General features: G+C 43.4%; 1 protein-coding gene across 1 annotated transcript in view; it reads left to right on the top strand.

Annotated features, from left to right (window-relative positions):
- MATN3 (matrilin 3) overlaps positions 1 to 14,408 on the top strand; it is a 34,995-nt gene extending 20,587 nt beyond the window's left edge. The window contains exons 4-5 of the mRNA XM_075595070.1: positions 9,676 to 9,798; positions 14,293 to 14,408. Of these exons, the coding sequence (XP_075451185.1) occupies positions 9,676 to 9,798; positions 14,293 to 14,408 (239 nt within the window). The remainder of the gene's footprint in view (positions 1 to 9,675; positions 9,799 to 14,292) is intronic.
- The last annotated feature ends 1,576 nt before the right edge of the window (positions 14,409 to 15,984 follow it).

The raw sequence follows: 15,984 nt of genomic DNA, 5'->3' as shown, positions 1-15,984 counted from the left end.
ACTGTTCCATCTGGCAGACTTGCCACAATCTGTTTCGAATTTTAGAAATGACTGGAAGATCTTGCTGTATCCACAATGCTGCTATCTCGCACCGTGTGGCTGTGGCCATATGTGCCACCAGTTTGTGTGCCGTTTTCGACAGCCCCTGAGCCCGCCTGCCCAGTAAGAACAGCCACGGGTCCAGGGGGACCTCTAAATCGAGGATACTTTGTGTCCAAGCTCTAATGCTCTCCCAAATCGGAAGTACCTTCGGGCAGGACCACAGCATGTGGACTAGGTCTGCTGTTTCCCCGCACTGTTTTGGGCAGAGCGGGGAATAACCGACGACAAATTTAGATAAACGTAATGGGGTATGATACCAGCGCATCATGACCTTATATGCGTTCTCTTTTAACGTAGAGCATATGGAGCTTTTGGCTGCCGCCTGTAGGATCCACTCCCAGTCTTTGTCCTCTAAAGTCTCCCCTAGGTCTGTCTCCCATTTAGTCATGTAGTTCAGTTTGTCGGCGTCAAGTCCACTTGGGCAGATCACTTCCCGGTATAATCTAGAGGTGAGTCCCCGTGTGTCCGTGGCTCTAGAACACAGCTGCTCGAAATTGGTCCTGGCTGGTCTAATTGGAAATTCATTATAGAATGCTCTTATCTGAAGGTAGCGGAATAATTCAGTGTTTGGAAGGCCTTTTTCTGATTTGACGTGTTTGAATGTTTTAATATACTGAGGCCCCTTCAGATTCATTAATCGCTTATATCCCGACTGTATCCAAATTTTAAAGTGCCGCTCTCCGGCCATCCCCGGGGCGAAATCTGGGTTATCGAATAGCGGGGTCATCAAGGAGTGTTTTGTCGTTAGTTTATGTTTAAATTTGGAACTCCTCCACACCGCCAGAGAGTTCACCATGGTCCGTAGCAGCATCCCCACCGTGTTGTCGCAGCGTTTTGGCAGCCAAATTAAATTATACAGCTCAATTGGAGCACAGCAGGTTTTCTCCAGTGCCACCCATCTCCGCAGGGACGGGTCCAGGTGCCACTGGACGATCTGACCCAATCTAGCTGCTTTGTAATATGCCATCAAACAAGGTACCGCTAGTCCTCCTCTAATCGTGGGTCTAGTTAATATACTCTTAGCAATTCTTGGACTCTTCTTGTGCCAAATGAATTTCATGATCTTTGACTGTAAGGCGAGGATATCTGCCCGCACCAATGGTATTGGCAGGGCCTGGAACAGGTAAAGCACCCTTGGCAGAAGATTCATCTTAATGCTATGAATTCTTCCAAACCAAGAAATTCCAAACCCCGCCCACACCCTCATATCCTCCCTTAAAGCTTGAAATAATTTGGGATAATTAGCTTTGTATAATGAGTCATATGTCTTGGTAATTTGGATACCTAAGTATTTGATTGAGGAGGCTTGCCATTTAAAGTTAAAATTTAGTTCGATTAATTTCTCCATTGGGCGCGGGAGACTAATATTTAGGGCTTCAGACTTTGTCTGGTTAATTTTAAACCCGGAGATGAGGCTAAACGCACCCAGAATCTCAAAGACATTGGGCAGGGAAGTGAGCGGTCTCGACAGGGTCAGTATAACGTCATCAGCGTATAATGCCACTTTGTGGGGTTGGTCCCCTACGTCTATCCCTGTTATATCTGGGCTTAGGCGAATATGGGCCGCCAGGGGTTCTATACATAATGCAAATAGCAAAGGGGACAGGGGGCACCCCTGTCGCGTCCCGCTACAGATGTTGAATTGCTCCGATGGGAAGCCCTGGTGGCGCACCCTAGCTGTGGGGCCTTTATACAGGGCTAAGATGGCTTCTAGGAGGCGTCCCTCGAACCCAAACGCTCCTAGTACTGCCCTCAGATAGGACCAGTCAATCCTATCGAAGGGCATAGACGGGATATTCTTTCTATTGGCCAGATCGATCAAATCAATGATCCGTCTTGTGTTGTCTGCCGCCTGCCTTCCTCCAATAAATCCCACCTGATCCGGATGGATTAGCCCAGGCAGGACAATGCCCACCCTGTTAGCTATGAGTTTAGAAAATATTTTCACATCGGAATTGATCAGGGATATGGGCCGGTAGCTCTTACAGTCTACCGGGTCCTTGCCAGGCTTATGGATCAGGGAGATTGAGGCCTGGAGCATCTGGGATGGAAAGGCGCCCCCCGCTAAGATCTCGTTAAATAGTTTTAATAGTTGTGGCGCTAATATTTTAAGGTATTTTTTGTAATATAAATTTGAAAAACCATCTGGTCCCGGAGCTTTAGCTGGCTTAAGGGCCTTTATAACCTCTGATAGTTCTTCGAACGTAAAGTCACCCTGTAGTGCCTCCTTTTCTGCCCTGCTCAATTTGGGAAGGCGCGCCTCTTTTAGGAATTTCTGGGTTTTTTCCTCTATTTTCTGTGTGTGGCTGACCTTATCTCCATCATAGAGAACTTCGTAGAATTTTTTTAATTCCTCAACAATTCTTCTGGGATCGGAGGTAAGGTCCCCCCCCTTGGTGCGGATAGAGGAAATACTATAATTAGGGAGTTTGTTACGTAATTTATTGGCAAGTAAGGTATCTGGTTTGTTGGCTTTGTCGTAAAACTTACGCTTGGACCATGCCAACTCCCTCTCGGCTCTGAAGTTTAGCAACAAATTGAGTTTAGTTTTGGTGTTAGAGAGTTCCTTTAGGGTAGCGCTCTGTTTATTTAGACTATGACATGCGGAGAGGTGTGCTAGTCTCCCTCGCAGGTCTTTTATCTGGGACTCCTTAGCTCGTTTGGATTGTGCTGCTAAATTCATTAGGAAACCCCTCATGGTTGCCTTATGGGCTTCCCAGAGTTTAGAGTGGGAAGATACACTCCCCGTGTTGATATCAAAATATTCCTTGATTTTATCTCCTATCGCCCGCTCCGATATTGGGTTTTTTAACAGCAGCTCGTTTAATTTCCAGTTCGTCCCCGGTCTGTCCAGAGGCTGCAGAGCACACCGCAGCTCAATCGGTGCATGGTCCGACCATGAAATATCATGGATCCCAGTATGGGTGACCATGGGGACCGCTTTCTTAGATACCAGGAAGTAATCTATCCTACTGTATCTGTTGTGGGGGTGTGAGTAAAAAGTGTATGTTCTCTCCGTGGGATGTTTTTCCCTCCAAATGTCAAGTAAGTGACAATCGTGTAGCCCTTGAAGTATGGTTAGTACGTCCTGTTTCTGTGGTAAGTTAGTCCCCGTGCATCTGTCCAGGTCTGGGTCTAGGGTGCGGTTCATGTCGCCAGCGAGGAATATACAACCTATTGCCACTTTGTGTAGTTTATTGAAAAATGCCGTAAAGAATTGCGGGGCCTGTTCGCAGGGGGCGTATATTGAGCTTAATGTGACCTCCTTGTTATTAATTGTGCCTGTGACTATAACATATCTTCCGTCTGAATCTTTATATGATTTAACCACTTGGAAGGGCACTCTTCGATGCACTAATATAGCTACCCCCCTTTTCTTTACTGTCGCCGAGGACATAAAAATGGTCCTATAGTGTCTGTCCAGGTATTTGGGATGGTTAGATTTAGAGAAATGAGTTTCCTGGACAAACACTATATCCGCCCTTCTACGTATATAGTCCCGGAAGGCAATTCTACGCTTTATTGGGTTATTAAATCCCTTGACATTATGGGAAATGAGGGTCAGATCGTTACTCATCTCGGGGTTGAATAGAACCTGCAACATGGGACAGTAGTGTTGTGTGCTTCGCCGATAGCCTTGACCGAAGTACGACAGTCTCCTTCCTGTGGTGCTCGCGCTGATCCTCGAATGGTGGGTCCTGTGGGTTGGGGGGAGACAGCAGGAAAACATGGGGGGTGACACACATATAACAATAAACATTTAATGACCTCCGAGCTGTGGCCCTGCCAACTTGGCTCAGAGTCCAATGCCTTTGGGGATTGGGCCCCTGCCCCGGGACTCCGTCTGATGACACTTCGCCTCTTAATCCCCCTCCCTCCCAAAGGACTTCGCTGGGACTACCCCCTCCCAGCCCCTGGCCCATGTGGACCGCAGAGCAGGCTGAGATCCCTCAGCTCCCACCCCGCTCCTATATCAACGGTCTAACCTTAACCTTTATATCCTATATCTACTAACACCTATGTTTGATGTTATCCCGGGCACCTGTTTCCGCTGCACTAGTCCCCATTCTATGCTTCCATATTCACTTGGGTGGCCTCATCCCCTTACCCTCATCCTAGTATACCTTCTATGGTGTGCTCTCTGTCTATTCATTATGCCTTCCCCTCTTCTAACTTGCTTGACCCGCTTAACCTGCTCAACTCACTTCTACTTTCTATTACTTACTCTTTACTTTCCGTAACATACACACTCCTCTTTGTACCCTCGCTTTTGCCTTCGTCTCTTATCTCCTCTACTCCCCTTATCCTCCTACACCTTACCTCTCTCTTTCCTGCAACTTCCCTTTGTCCTCCAACTATTATCACTTCCCTTTCGCCTTCTCATTACTTACTTATACCTACTGCTCTAGCCCTTCAGCTTGCCTCCTTTTGCCCCAGTCTTAGGGGTTACCTCCCCTCCTCCTATACTCTGCCCTTGTCACCATCCTCAACCTTATAGGCCCTCTGTCTTTTACTAACTACTTGCCCCCTACCCGCCTCCTACAGCCTCTACATCCTCTTTTCTTTCTGAGGAGTGGGGATAGGGTCACGTTCTCTCCGCTGCCGTGCTCTGCTGCCTTTCTGTCTATAGCCGCGGCGCGTAAGTATGTTTGAATATCCCGCTGCTCCGGGCCTCTCGTGTGACGCTTGTCACTTCCTCGCGATATCCAGATCGTTCCTTTGCCACCTGCAAGATGGCCGCTCGCTCCTTTCCGGTTTCAGCGCCCGAACATCCGGCCGCCGCCATTTTGGAATCGTCGCTCGACCTGGACGGATGTGTGTGATCTCTCTTCCTGGCTGATGGTAGTTTCCTGCTCCTGCGTTCCAGGCTGGATGCTTCTCCTGCCTCGTGTACGTCGCCATCTTTGGGCCTTCAACCGTCCTTGCCCAGGTAAGTGCAGAGTCTCTTTCAGGTGGGCAAACGAGGCTTTTTTTGTTTTTCTCCTACCGGAGGGGATCTTGATGCGAATACCTGATCAGTAACGGGGACACATGCCTGGAATATAGAACCAGGTGAATTTAACTGGGAACTGATAAACTTGGTACCCTAACAACTTGGGATAAACTGAACCATATCTTTGGTGAGGTTCAACTTCTGGAACGTGGAGGTCGGGGAGACTGACCCGCCATTGCCCAGCTGGGACCTGGGGTTTCCTCCACCTCCTCCGGTGCCGCTGGTGCCCCTTTGAGCCCCAACTTTTGGAGGAAAGCCTCTCCCTCTCCCAACACTTTCATGTAGTGGGCTCTTCCATTTTTACTGACGGACAGCCCGAATGGAAATGTCCATCTGTAGCGAACATTGTGGTCTCTCAACACCTTAGTGATTGGTGTAAGGGCCCTTCGGCGCAGCAAAGTCAGGGGGGACAGGTCTTGGAAGATAAGTAGCTTTACCCCCTCGAATTCCACCGACGGTGTCTCCCGGGCTCTCCGTAAGATAGCCTCCCTGGTCTTATAATAATGCAGACGTGCAATAATGTCGCGCGGCTGCTCAGACTGCATGGGCATCGTTCTCAGGGCCCTGTGGCAGCGGTCCATTTCTAGCCGCTCTTTGGGGACGTCTGGCAGCAGTTCTCCCAGCCATCTCAACACTAATTCCTCACATTCCCCTGCATCTTCGGGGACCCCCCGGATCCTGATATTATTCCGCCTCTCGCGGTTCTCAGCGTCCTCTTGTTTTTCCTGCAGGTCGGTGATTTGAGTCAGCATCTCCGTTACTTTTTTAGTGTTACGTTTGGCGGCCGTGGATGTTACATCTAGCTGGGTCTCCAATTGTCCTGTGCGCTCCCCCAGGCTCCCAATCTCCCTCCCCATCTCTTTTATTTCTGCCTGAAGGAGGTTTTTGAGATCTGTATAGAGGCGATTGAAATCGCAGAGCCGAACTGGCTGGTGTTCTGGATTTGCTCCGTCCTCCATCTCTCCCTCCCGTTCTGAATCAGAGCCCTGATTCGAGCTTGGCGCCATTACTGCCTCAGCCGCGCTGTTTCTGGTGCTGGGGAAATACTGCGGGAGCCCCTTTGATTTCGGGGTTTTGGCTTGTCGCTTCGCCATCTCGGTGGGTTAGCAGAGTGTTAGAAGATAATGTCCCGTTTTTTCTCAAAAAATAAAGGTTGTTTTATGTCATTGGATTCTGAGCGGGGCACAGAGCAATGGGATCACGCATCCATTCTCTCTGCCATCGCACATGCGCCTAAGGCACATTTTTTAAAGATAATTTTGCACTCTTTTTCCCCAATTGTTTAGTAGCAAACATTTTTACAAATGTGCAATGGTAATCTCAGACGCTAAAGATTAGGCTTTGACATACTGTATGTAGAAAGCACCTACATTTTCTAAGTTTACCTCTAAAAATACAGATGTAGCCAACATTATTGCAATTATAGATGTGAGTTTCGCGTCATGTTTGTCGCACTCGTGCGTGAAATTGTGCGTTAGCACATAGTGTTAATGGTGTACCGTAGAGTGTGACTTAAATTGCTTAATCACTTTCAGTCACCAGGTGGCGCTGTGAGTGAACTGCAGTGTGCATGTGTTGGATTATTAATTTCAGCCACCATGTAGTCCGTTCAGCATGTGACGTCACTTGTCCATACAGCAGGAGAAAAGCACTGGATGAAAAAGCACGTTTTCTACGCATGCGCTTTATGATGTCAGTAGCAGCAACCAAGTACAAGAATGTATAGAATTGTTCAGTGGTTGTATGATGTAACATAAACACAGTCAATGTATTTTTTTTTGTACTGTATGTTTACCCTATTAAACATTGTAATACAATAAATATATCTAATGGATATGAAAAAGAACAGCATACAGTACTGCACAGTTTCCAAGCAAGCTCGCGCTTGCTGAAACCCCTATCCAATCAGGGAAACTACCGGATGCTTGACAGGCGAGTTACTGACCTTGCCCAGCCAATCATAACGGATTTAGAAAAAGGCAAGAAATACAGTGGCACTGGTGTTAATATCGAGGAAAGTTTTAGGGTTTGTTTAATTGTGCTACAGTATAAGTCTGATCTTTTTAAACGTTTTAAAATATTTTTAAATGCCTGTGTGATTTTTATGTCCAAAGTTAATGTGATTGTGTAATCTTTAAACCCAGCCCTTCCTTCGTTTCCCCATACAGTGATTACTATTTGGTGGGGAGAAGGTGGTTGTGGTGATTACTTTTCCACTGAAGCACACTCTCTTACTGTCAAAGATCAATAAAAGGAAACACTGCACTGTACGTTTTTCTTGTTAAATACTGTAAGATTGAACTTTATTAAACCGAAGCAACATTTACTTTGTATTAACTTTGCTATAAATACTATTTGAAACAAAAGAAAATGAACTTTGAAAGGTCAATTAAAATCTTGCTCTCCAGATGCTAGATCAGGGTGTATATAGAAGTGCCTTGAGAGTGTCTTTAACTTATTTAGAGACCTGTGGTGTGAGTCTGTTTTGTGGCTATGTGAGGGAAACAATTTATTTCCCGAGATTAAAAAGCAGGGCTCTTTTTCCCCTAAAGCTGTCAAAATTCATATGAGGAGTGCACGTTTTATACAGTTCATAGGGGACGTGTTCTTGAAACAGGAGCTGGGCAAAACGGTGGACCTCCCCTTGACTTTGCTGTTGTAGATAGTTTACAGGTAGCTGGTCATTTTACCGGATTGCCAAGGGGATGTCAGCCAAAGGTTCACCCAGGGACAAGATGTTCCGTTCTGACTCAGCACCTCTGTTTAGTGTGCTGTGGCCCATGGGTAGACTCTGTGTTGAAGAGCTTGTTGAAAAGCTGGTACAGTCACTGTTCACCGCCCCTGTTTCTATATGAGGTGGTCACTAGAACACATTACTCCAAATCCTCAAACTGTACAGGGCAGTCACAGTGATACTGTGCAGGTCTCTGCAATTGTTTTCTGCTGAGGTGGGTACTAGGACTTTTGGCCAATACAAACACAACACACACACACACACACATATATATATATATATATATATATATATATATATATATATATATATATATATATATATATTGAGATGTCCACACCACGTTGCAATCTCTTTTAGTCCCAAATAAGGCTAAGCAGGGGTTTATTTAGAGGGATTAAATAAACAACGGGCCCACCGTCCCTTTAAGAAAAATAAAATAATAAAATAAAATCCTATTTCCATTAGGAAAGCTAACTACACATTCAGCTCCAACCCTTACTAACCCAGGTGGATAGCTAAGCTCATTCCACCCCAAACAGATATTATTGCTGAGCATATAAAGTCTCTGTATACAGCAAAGAAGAGTTTGGCTTATCTTTAAATCCAGGTGTTGGTGCAGACGTCCCTGCTTCAGCACAGCTCTCTCTCGGCAGTGTCTCTCACTCTTTATCAGCTTCTTTTAACCAGTTTCCGTTAGCTGGGGAGCTCCTCTGTCTCCCCCCCTTCTCTGGGGAAAAACAGTCTCACTGTGCCTTGCAGCTTCCAGCCTTTTAAAGCACTTCCTGACTATTCAGAGCAGGTTGATTAGCTTCATTAGTTACCACCTAAACAGCCATTCCAAGGAGGATTAACTCTCTGTACTGCAAAAGTCCTATAGCTGCTCTATTCAGCCCCTAGAGGACAGCGATGGCACACACACACACACACATATATATATATATATATATATATATATATATATAAATGTAAATACAACTGTATGCTCATCTGCATATCTTAGGCAGGTCTGCAACCCCACCTTTCACCATTATCACCCAGCACACAGCACTTCCACTGCAGCAAGGGATTCTGGGAAATGACATGCAAATGAGCACACAGTGCCACTTTTTGCTTCAAAAACCATTTTTAACATGGTTCCCTATAGGCTTAAGCTTGCTGCATGGTCACAGCTTTGAGCACAGCCAGGGTTAAGGTGCATACCCAGAAAACCCACCCACAGACCTTAATGGGTCTCATCAGTGTGGGGTTGGTTAACTGGGTATGCAAAGAAGCTTTATATATATACATTTATATATATATCAATGAACAAAAAAATAGAAGGAGCACACAAAAGATTTTGGTAGTGTCAAAAGACTTCCAAGTGTATTAGTACATCAGAGCATAACAAGGTAACGTTTCTGGACAAAGAGTCCCTTCCTCAGACCAAACACCTCCATATATATATATATTGCAGAATAAATGGGTTCTTCAGTATTAGGTGATACCTTTTTTATTTGGACAAACAATGTATGTCATAGGACAAGCTTTCGAGTGTTTTCCTCTCTTCCTCAGGTCAGCAATACTGATATACAAAGGTTTCTATGACTTAGACAGAGATTGGAATAAAAAATAAAAAAAGTAAGAATGTAGAACAGAGAGATGTATATATTAGGTGGGGTGAGGAAGGCACTGAGTACACTTATGTTATAGATATGTTTTAACCCATTTGCTTAGCAATGTATTGCTGGCCCCTGACAGCAAAGGGGTTATCACTAATGTACAGTAGCTTACTTTATACTATAACCGATATAACTAGAAGAAATGTCCCATGTACTTTACGTTTGTTATTCTTCTTCCTTTACAGGTCTGGACATATGTGCGCTGGGAAAACATGAATGTGAGCATACGTGTGTGGCAAATGCTGGATCCTACTACTGCAGGTGTCGTGGAGGATACACTTTAAATCAAGATAGGAAGACTTGTGCACGTAAGATTCCCGCTCAGTGATTTGGAACCCCTGTTTTATAAAACCCCAACCTTCCACAGGAGGTTACTAGGGGTTCTCAGAGAATAATGTGTCAGTGGTGAATACTTTGCTACTCAAGATCCAATTATTGTATTTTTTACCATTTTCTTTATGTATATACAGATGTAGCAGACATTATTTAATAGAAGTGCTATTGAAAACAATGGTTAAAGAGCTAATACACGTTATTTATTGTATTATTTCGTGAATTAACTTGTGTTAACCGTGGTAATAACATTTGCTATATCTGTATATAAAATATTTATTTTATATTTACGGTAAATTTACAGTACAACTTTATCTATATCCCCATCTGACCTGTCTCGTCTCTAATACTATACCAGTCAATCAGTTCCAGTTGGGTTAACGTCCTTACCTGTTGGTGGAATCTCTGTGCTCGCATAAATAACCATCTCACCTTTCACTACTCTCTCTAGTAGTATATCAGTCAATTAATTCCATTTTGGGTTAACACACTTAGGTTATTTGTTGGTTATTTATATATCATCCTCATCATCTTCAACCCTTGTCGATCCACTGCTGGATGAAGGCCTCCCCAATGATCTTCCAGGTACTATGGTTGTAAGCCTTTTTTCTCTATGTTGCTCAAAAAAACTTCCCAATTTCATTCTGCCATCTTGCTTTTTGTCGTCTTCTGATATTCGTTGAATCCAGTCAAGTACCATATTTGTCCAACAATGGTAATTTCTTCTTGTGATATGTCCTGTCCTCTGCCCTTTTCATTTCTTCACCATTGTGATGTCACAGACTTTTGTTTTCTTCTGAACTTATTTATTCTTTTTCTTATCTCTTCCAGTGATACACAGCCTACAGATGTAGCTGACGTTATGACCCCAGTATCATGGAATAATGCAATAAATAATGTGTTAAATATCACTTGCGTTAATGAGATAACACACACTTTACCATTGTTGTCAATCGCACGGGTGGTAAAACTTGAGGTAATAAAGCAGTAGCTTTAATGCATAGCGTTACCGGGAGTAATAATAACGTCTGCTACTGTATATCTGTAAATATCATCATCTTTCTTAGAGTTGTCGAAACCTTCTAAATTATCTTTGTATTGAGGATTCAAGTTTCACATCCATATGTGAATGTCACATCCATATGGTGAAGGCAGAATACACTGGTCACTTTTCTTTTAAGGTACAGTGTAAGGTTACCTTGCAAAATGGTCTTGTGTATTCCACGTGCTCCATCCCTTCTTCATTATCGAATTGATTTCATTAGAAAGGTTGCCATCCATTGATACTTGTTAGCCAAGGTAGACATAGTGTTCAACTTCTTCTTGCTGCATTCCATTTAGTTTGATCTTTGTAGATGTGACAGGGCCTTTACCCATGTCTAAATAGGGATCCAAATAGAAAGCCTGTATTTGGTGGAGGAGTCCAGCAGGGTGCTGGTTAATTTTAGCAACAGACAAATAGACAGTCTCCACCTTGCTCATCAGTCAGGTAGAAAAGACTCCTGCTTAAACTGCAGAGGATCTCTCTAGCACAGGGGAGGTGCATGATGCCAGAGAGATCCCAAGGAACCAGACCCTCAATTCCAGGACATAGTGGCCCCTGGAACCCACCAGAGGGTGCACCCCATGGACACCAACCCAGAACTAGACTTATGTAAAGAGCCCCTGATAAAAAGGTATGTCTTTGGACTTTGGGTCAGATGTTGGTAAGAGGCCTATCCTCCCAGCCCTGCAGATAGGGAAGTATGAGTTGGCCCTTCAAAGGGATAGGCTGTTTATTTATAAGCTGCCTTAAAGCTCTGTTGTTTTGAAGCTACGGACTACATAAAAGCCAATGTTGATTTCCCCCAAATCTATGTCTCCCTGGTTATACTTCTGCACTCGTCTCCTACAGTAGAGCTGACACATTTGTTGAACATCACATTTGTCTTGCTGAGATTGATATGGATGCCCACCTTCTTACTTGCTTCGGTGAGATCTCTGATTTGTTGCTGGAGGTTTTTTATAACTTGTGGCAAAAATAACAATGTTGTCTGCAAAATGTAAGTGACTCCCAGTTGATTGATTCCTTTTTCTTCTCATTTCAATATCTTGAACATTTCTTTAAGTGTTGCTCTAAAAAGCTGTGGTGACATGGGCACAAACAGTAGGGAGGACAGGCAGGACAAGTCCCCCCAACGTTTAGGCAATCTCCAATGCCCCCCCCCCCTCCAACTTTTATCCCTGTTGCCGGCAGCTGACAATTCTCAGTACAGCTACAGAGCACATGGGAGCAGTCAGCTGTGACCCAGAGCTGTGAGAGAAGGGAGGGGTGAGCAGTAGCAGCACGAAGGGGGCTTCTCCTGTGAGAATCTGGAGGAACAAAGATGGTCATGTCTTTGGCCTGGAGGAAGAAGGACGGAGATCTTTCCTGGGTATTACCCAAAGAGATAGGAAAAAGAATGAATGGGTTTGAAACCAACCAAAAGTCTGTGGGATCATCACAAGGATGAAGAAATTAAAATGGCAGTGGGTTGCACATATCAAAAGAAGAAATTATTGTTGTTGGATAAAGATGATACTCGACTAGATTTCAAGAGAGATTAAAAGACCAAGACGACAACCAAAAGTAAGATGGGAGGATGAAATAAGAAATTGTGTTGAAGAGGCTTGCAACTGCAGTACCTGAAAGATACTTGGGGAGGCGTTCATCCAGCAGTGGATTGACAAGGGTTGATGATGATTATATACATAAATATAAATATATATATATTATATATACACATGCATACATACACATACATACATACACACAAAATGCACACACAAGGTAATATGCCAAAAAGATGACGTTCCTGGTGCACGGTAAAGGGAGAGAGGTACAAATAGCAACAAATCCCCGAAGTGATCAAATATACCAGTACACACAACTGAAGAAAAAAAGCGATTTATTTGTCCATGATGCAGGCAAAAATCCCATGTGTACCTAAAGAGTTAAGTGGCCTACTATAACGACACCAAAAAAATAATACCGGGTTAGTTAGTTTAATATGTTATTATTGTGTAATCCAAAGAGTGGAATATAAGGGAATTTATTAGCAGCAGGTACAGCAGAATTTTGGAAACCCCATAAAACACGAGTCAAACTAACTCAAACAAGTTGCATTAGTAATTGCTGAATCGTTGTTTATATTATTATTATAGTGTCCTTGACAATATATAAGACTTGTCAGTGTGCTGTGGCAGGGCAGCTAAGCTTAGTGTCTTTACTGTTTTGTTGTCCTCCCTTTCTCCCAATATGGATCAGTCTACTGAACAGAAGCATCTCTGTACTAACTGTGATAATAGTAAAATTAAGAAAGCACCACCCATGACAAAGGCCAAGAAGTCCAAAAATGAACCCCAAGAAGTAAAAAAATGATCTTTCAAGCTTGGGGGGAAAAGATGGCTTTGTTGTGAAAAAATGATACAATACACCACATGCCGTGGCAGGGAAAGAGTATATACAGGTATTAATAAAGTCATCTTCTTTCTCTGATGATATTAAGTGCAGCTCTGTCAGGTCCATGTAATCTACAGATTCAGAGTCCGAGACTGAAAGATCAACAAATGAGTACACTCAGACAGAGTAGAATAGGTGGTTCCTGCACCAGGGCCTTCATGGAAGTAACCTCAGGAGAGACTGACATGTCTGATGCTTTAAAGCAGCTTGTGTCCAACCCATCCTCTGTCCCTTTCCTACATTTCTGAAAAAGAAGAAATAATCTTCTTGATAATTGAAGGCGCTTCTGTTAAAGTTGATAATGCTTCTGCCAAAAGGGGAAAATCAGCCACCACATGCCATTAGCAAGCAAAGCATTACTGTGCCCTTCAAAAAGACAAACAAGTCCACCTCTACTGTTTGGAAAGTGTTCTACTGCCTTTGTTTAGCAAAAATAAGCAGAGGTAGGAAGAAAACCACCATAGCACTTCTTCCATGATACGCCACTCGCAGAAAAGTAATTCTCTCTCAGACCAACCCTGGTCTTCATGAGAAAGTCCATCAACTAGTGGAACTGGCATTGGTAGATACATTTTTATATTAATTAGAATCCTCAACACTAAAACATCAACAACCAAAAGCATTCCCTAAGTATTCTCTAGAATCCCAGGTGCTACTGTCGCTGAAGCGGAATCTTCTTGGTGAAGAGAAACTCTCAGCTCTCATCTCAATGTAACTACTCCATTGGTCATAAACTATTAACGACTGTCACAGTCTTTTAAAAGAGGTAGAACAAATGATTTCAAACACCCTGTTGCACAGCAGATCACTAGAGACATGGCTGCTATGAGAGCATTGGATCTGTGTTCTATATCTGCAACTAACGCAGTAGGAAGTTTCCAAAGATTTGGTGGCTGTTAAGCTTTGCTGCACTCACTATAAAAAAAAAAAAAGATTATTTACATTGCGAGCACAAGATTAATAATATTATTCTTTGTTTCTGTTATAGAGGAAGTACGGAGGATTGTACAAGTGGAAGATCCTTGCAAATGTGAAGCTCTCGTTGCTTTCCAGAGGAAGGTCAACACATACATTGAGACACTGACGACAAAACATATCCTTTAGCTGTTATGGCTGCTGTCCTTATAATTGGCTGATGCAGTGGTGCAGGATTGTTGGTGGTTTAAAAGAAGTGTAGTCTTTTACTACTAAAGAATATTTCCGCCCAAGGATTACTTGCCATGGAGTTTAGTTACGTCGTTTTAAAACTAGGATAAAACATTTGTCCAAATGAATCCATTTTTCTTATCTCCTCTTCCCAGAGCAGCAGAGTAATATAATATAATACCCTTCTAAGTTACATATACCTGGTCAATGAGTCCTCAAAAATGAAGTTGTCTTGTGTGTCATTTTAAGAAATTCTGGGATAGTTTAATATAGAGAGGGATTGTGGTGTCAGCTTTTGAACAGAACTATCACCAATTATTTTTGATGAAACAAAAAAATAACTGTTGATACTAGATACAGGGGCTTATGCAGAGAGGAACGTAAACTTAAATTTCGCCAGGTTAGAGGCAAAAATTTCCTCATGTAGGCAGTTACTGGCGAGAACTTGGCGGGCCAATTCCAATTCGCCAGACGTGTGGCGAGAAGTGTGATTTCGCCAACGCGGAAACACGCACGATTCCAGTAGCTCCGATGCGCATGAACGTGCCAATCGGAGCTACTAAATGGCGCGTTCAGGGGAAATTTTGCCCGCCAACAAAAGTTGGCTGTATTGTGGCCAGATACCGCACGCCTCAGAATGGCGAGTTTCACGCCAAGTGAAACTCGCCTAATTAGTAATTTCCTGCACACCACGCTACCGGAGTACCCTGCATAGGACACAATTAAATGCCAAACCTGCGGCGAATTTAAGCCTTTCTGCTCCGTACCTCTCTGCATAAGCCCCACAATATTTAATTTAGTAAAAGGTTTTAGGAAAAGGTACACATGAGCATAGGATTCAGGCAGATGGTCCGGTTGGTTCCCCATCTGGAAATCATAAACCTGCAATGGGTACTATGTATCAAGGGAGAAGTGGTGCAATTATGCAGCATAATGCATCAAGTGTATAGGTTGTCGCACCCATTCCGGCATTAACTCCCACTCAAGTCAGTTGGAATTAATGCCAAAACGGGTGCAATAACATGTACCGGCACTTGATGCATGTGCCTCCAACGTATCAAGGCACAGGAGAGCAATTCTGGGGCAAAACCAACTGCACAAGATGTATCAAATAAAAAAATCCTATTGATTTTAATGGGACTTTTTTATTTGATACATACAGTGCAGTTATTTTGCCCCAGAATTGCTCCACTTTTGCCTTTAAATATAGAGCCAGATTCTATGAAGTGTGATAGTGCTGATCACATAATTTTTACCAAGTTTTTGCATTCCCTGTGTTTGGCAGTCTGATGACAAACTAATAACAAAATAATGCAAGAGATACACATGGAAGAAACTTACATCTACCAGAGAGACATTGTGATATTTTGCACCAAACCTTTCACAAGTTCACTGTAGGTGATGCATGCAGCGGTAGCGACAGGAGAATTGTTTTTGGAAAAGTAAACGTAAGCTTTTATTCAGCCAAAGTTCAGAAACACAAAATACAGCTTTTCCTCAAACATTCCAAACTATTGGGAACAGGTTTCCTGTT

Source organism: Ascaphus truei, chromosome 4 (genome assembly GCF_040206685.1).
Source record: "Ascaphus truei isolate aAscTru1 chromosome 4, aAscTru1.hap1, whole genome shotgun sequence".
Taxonomy (NCBI): Eukaryota; Metazoa; Chordata; class Amphibia; order Anura; family Ascaphidae; genus Ascaphus; species Ascaphus truei.
Note: the sequence above shows the minus strand (reverse complement) of the source record. Positions and strands in the feature narration are given on the sequence as shown.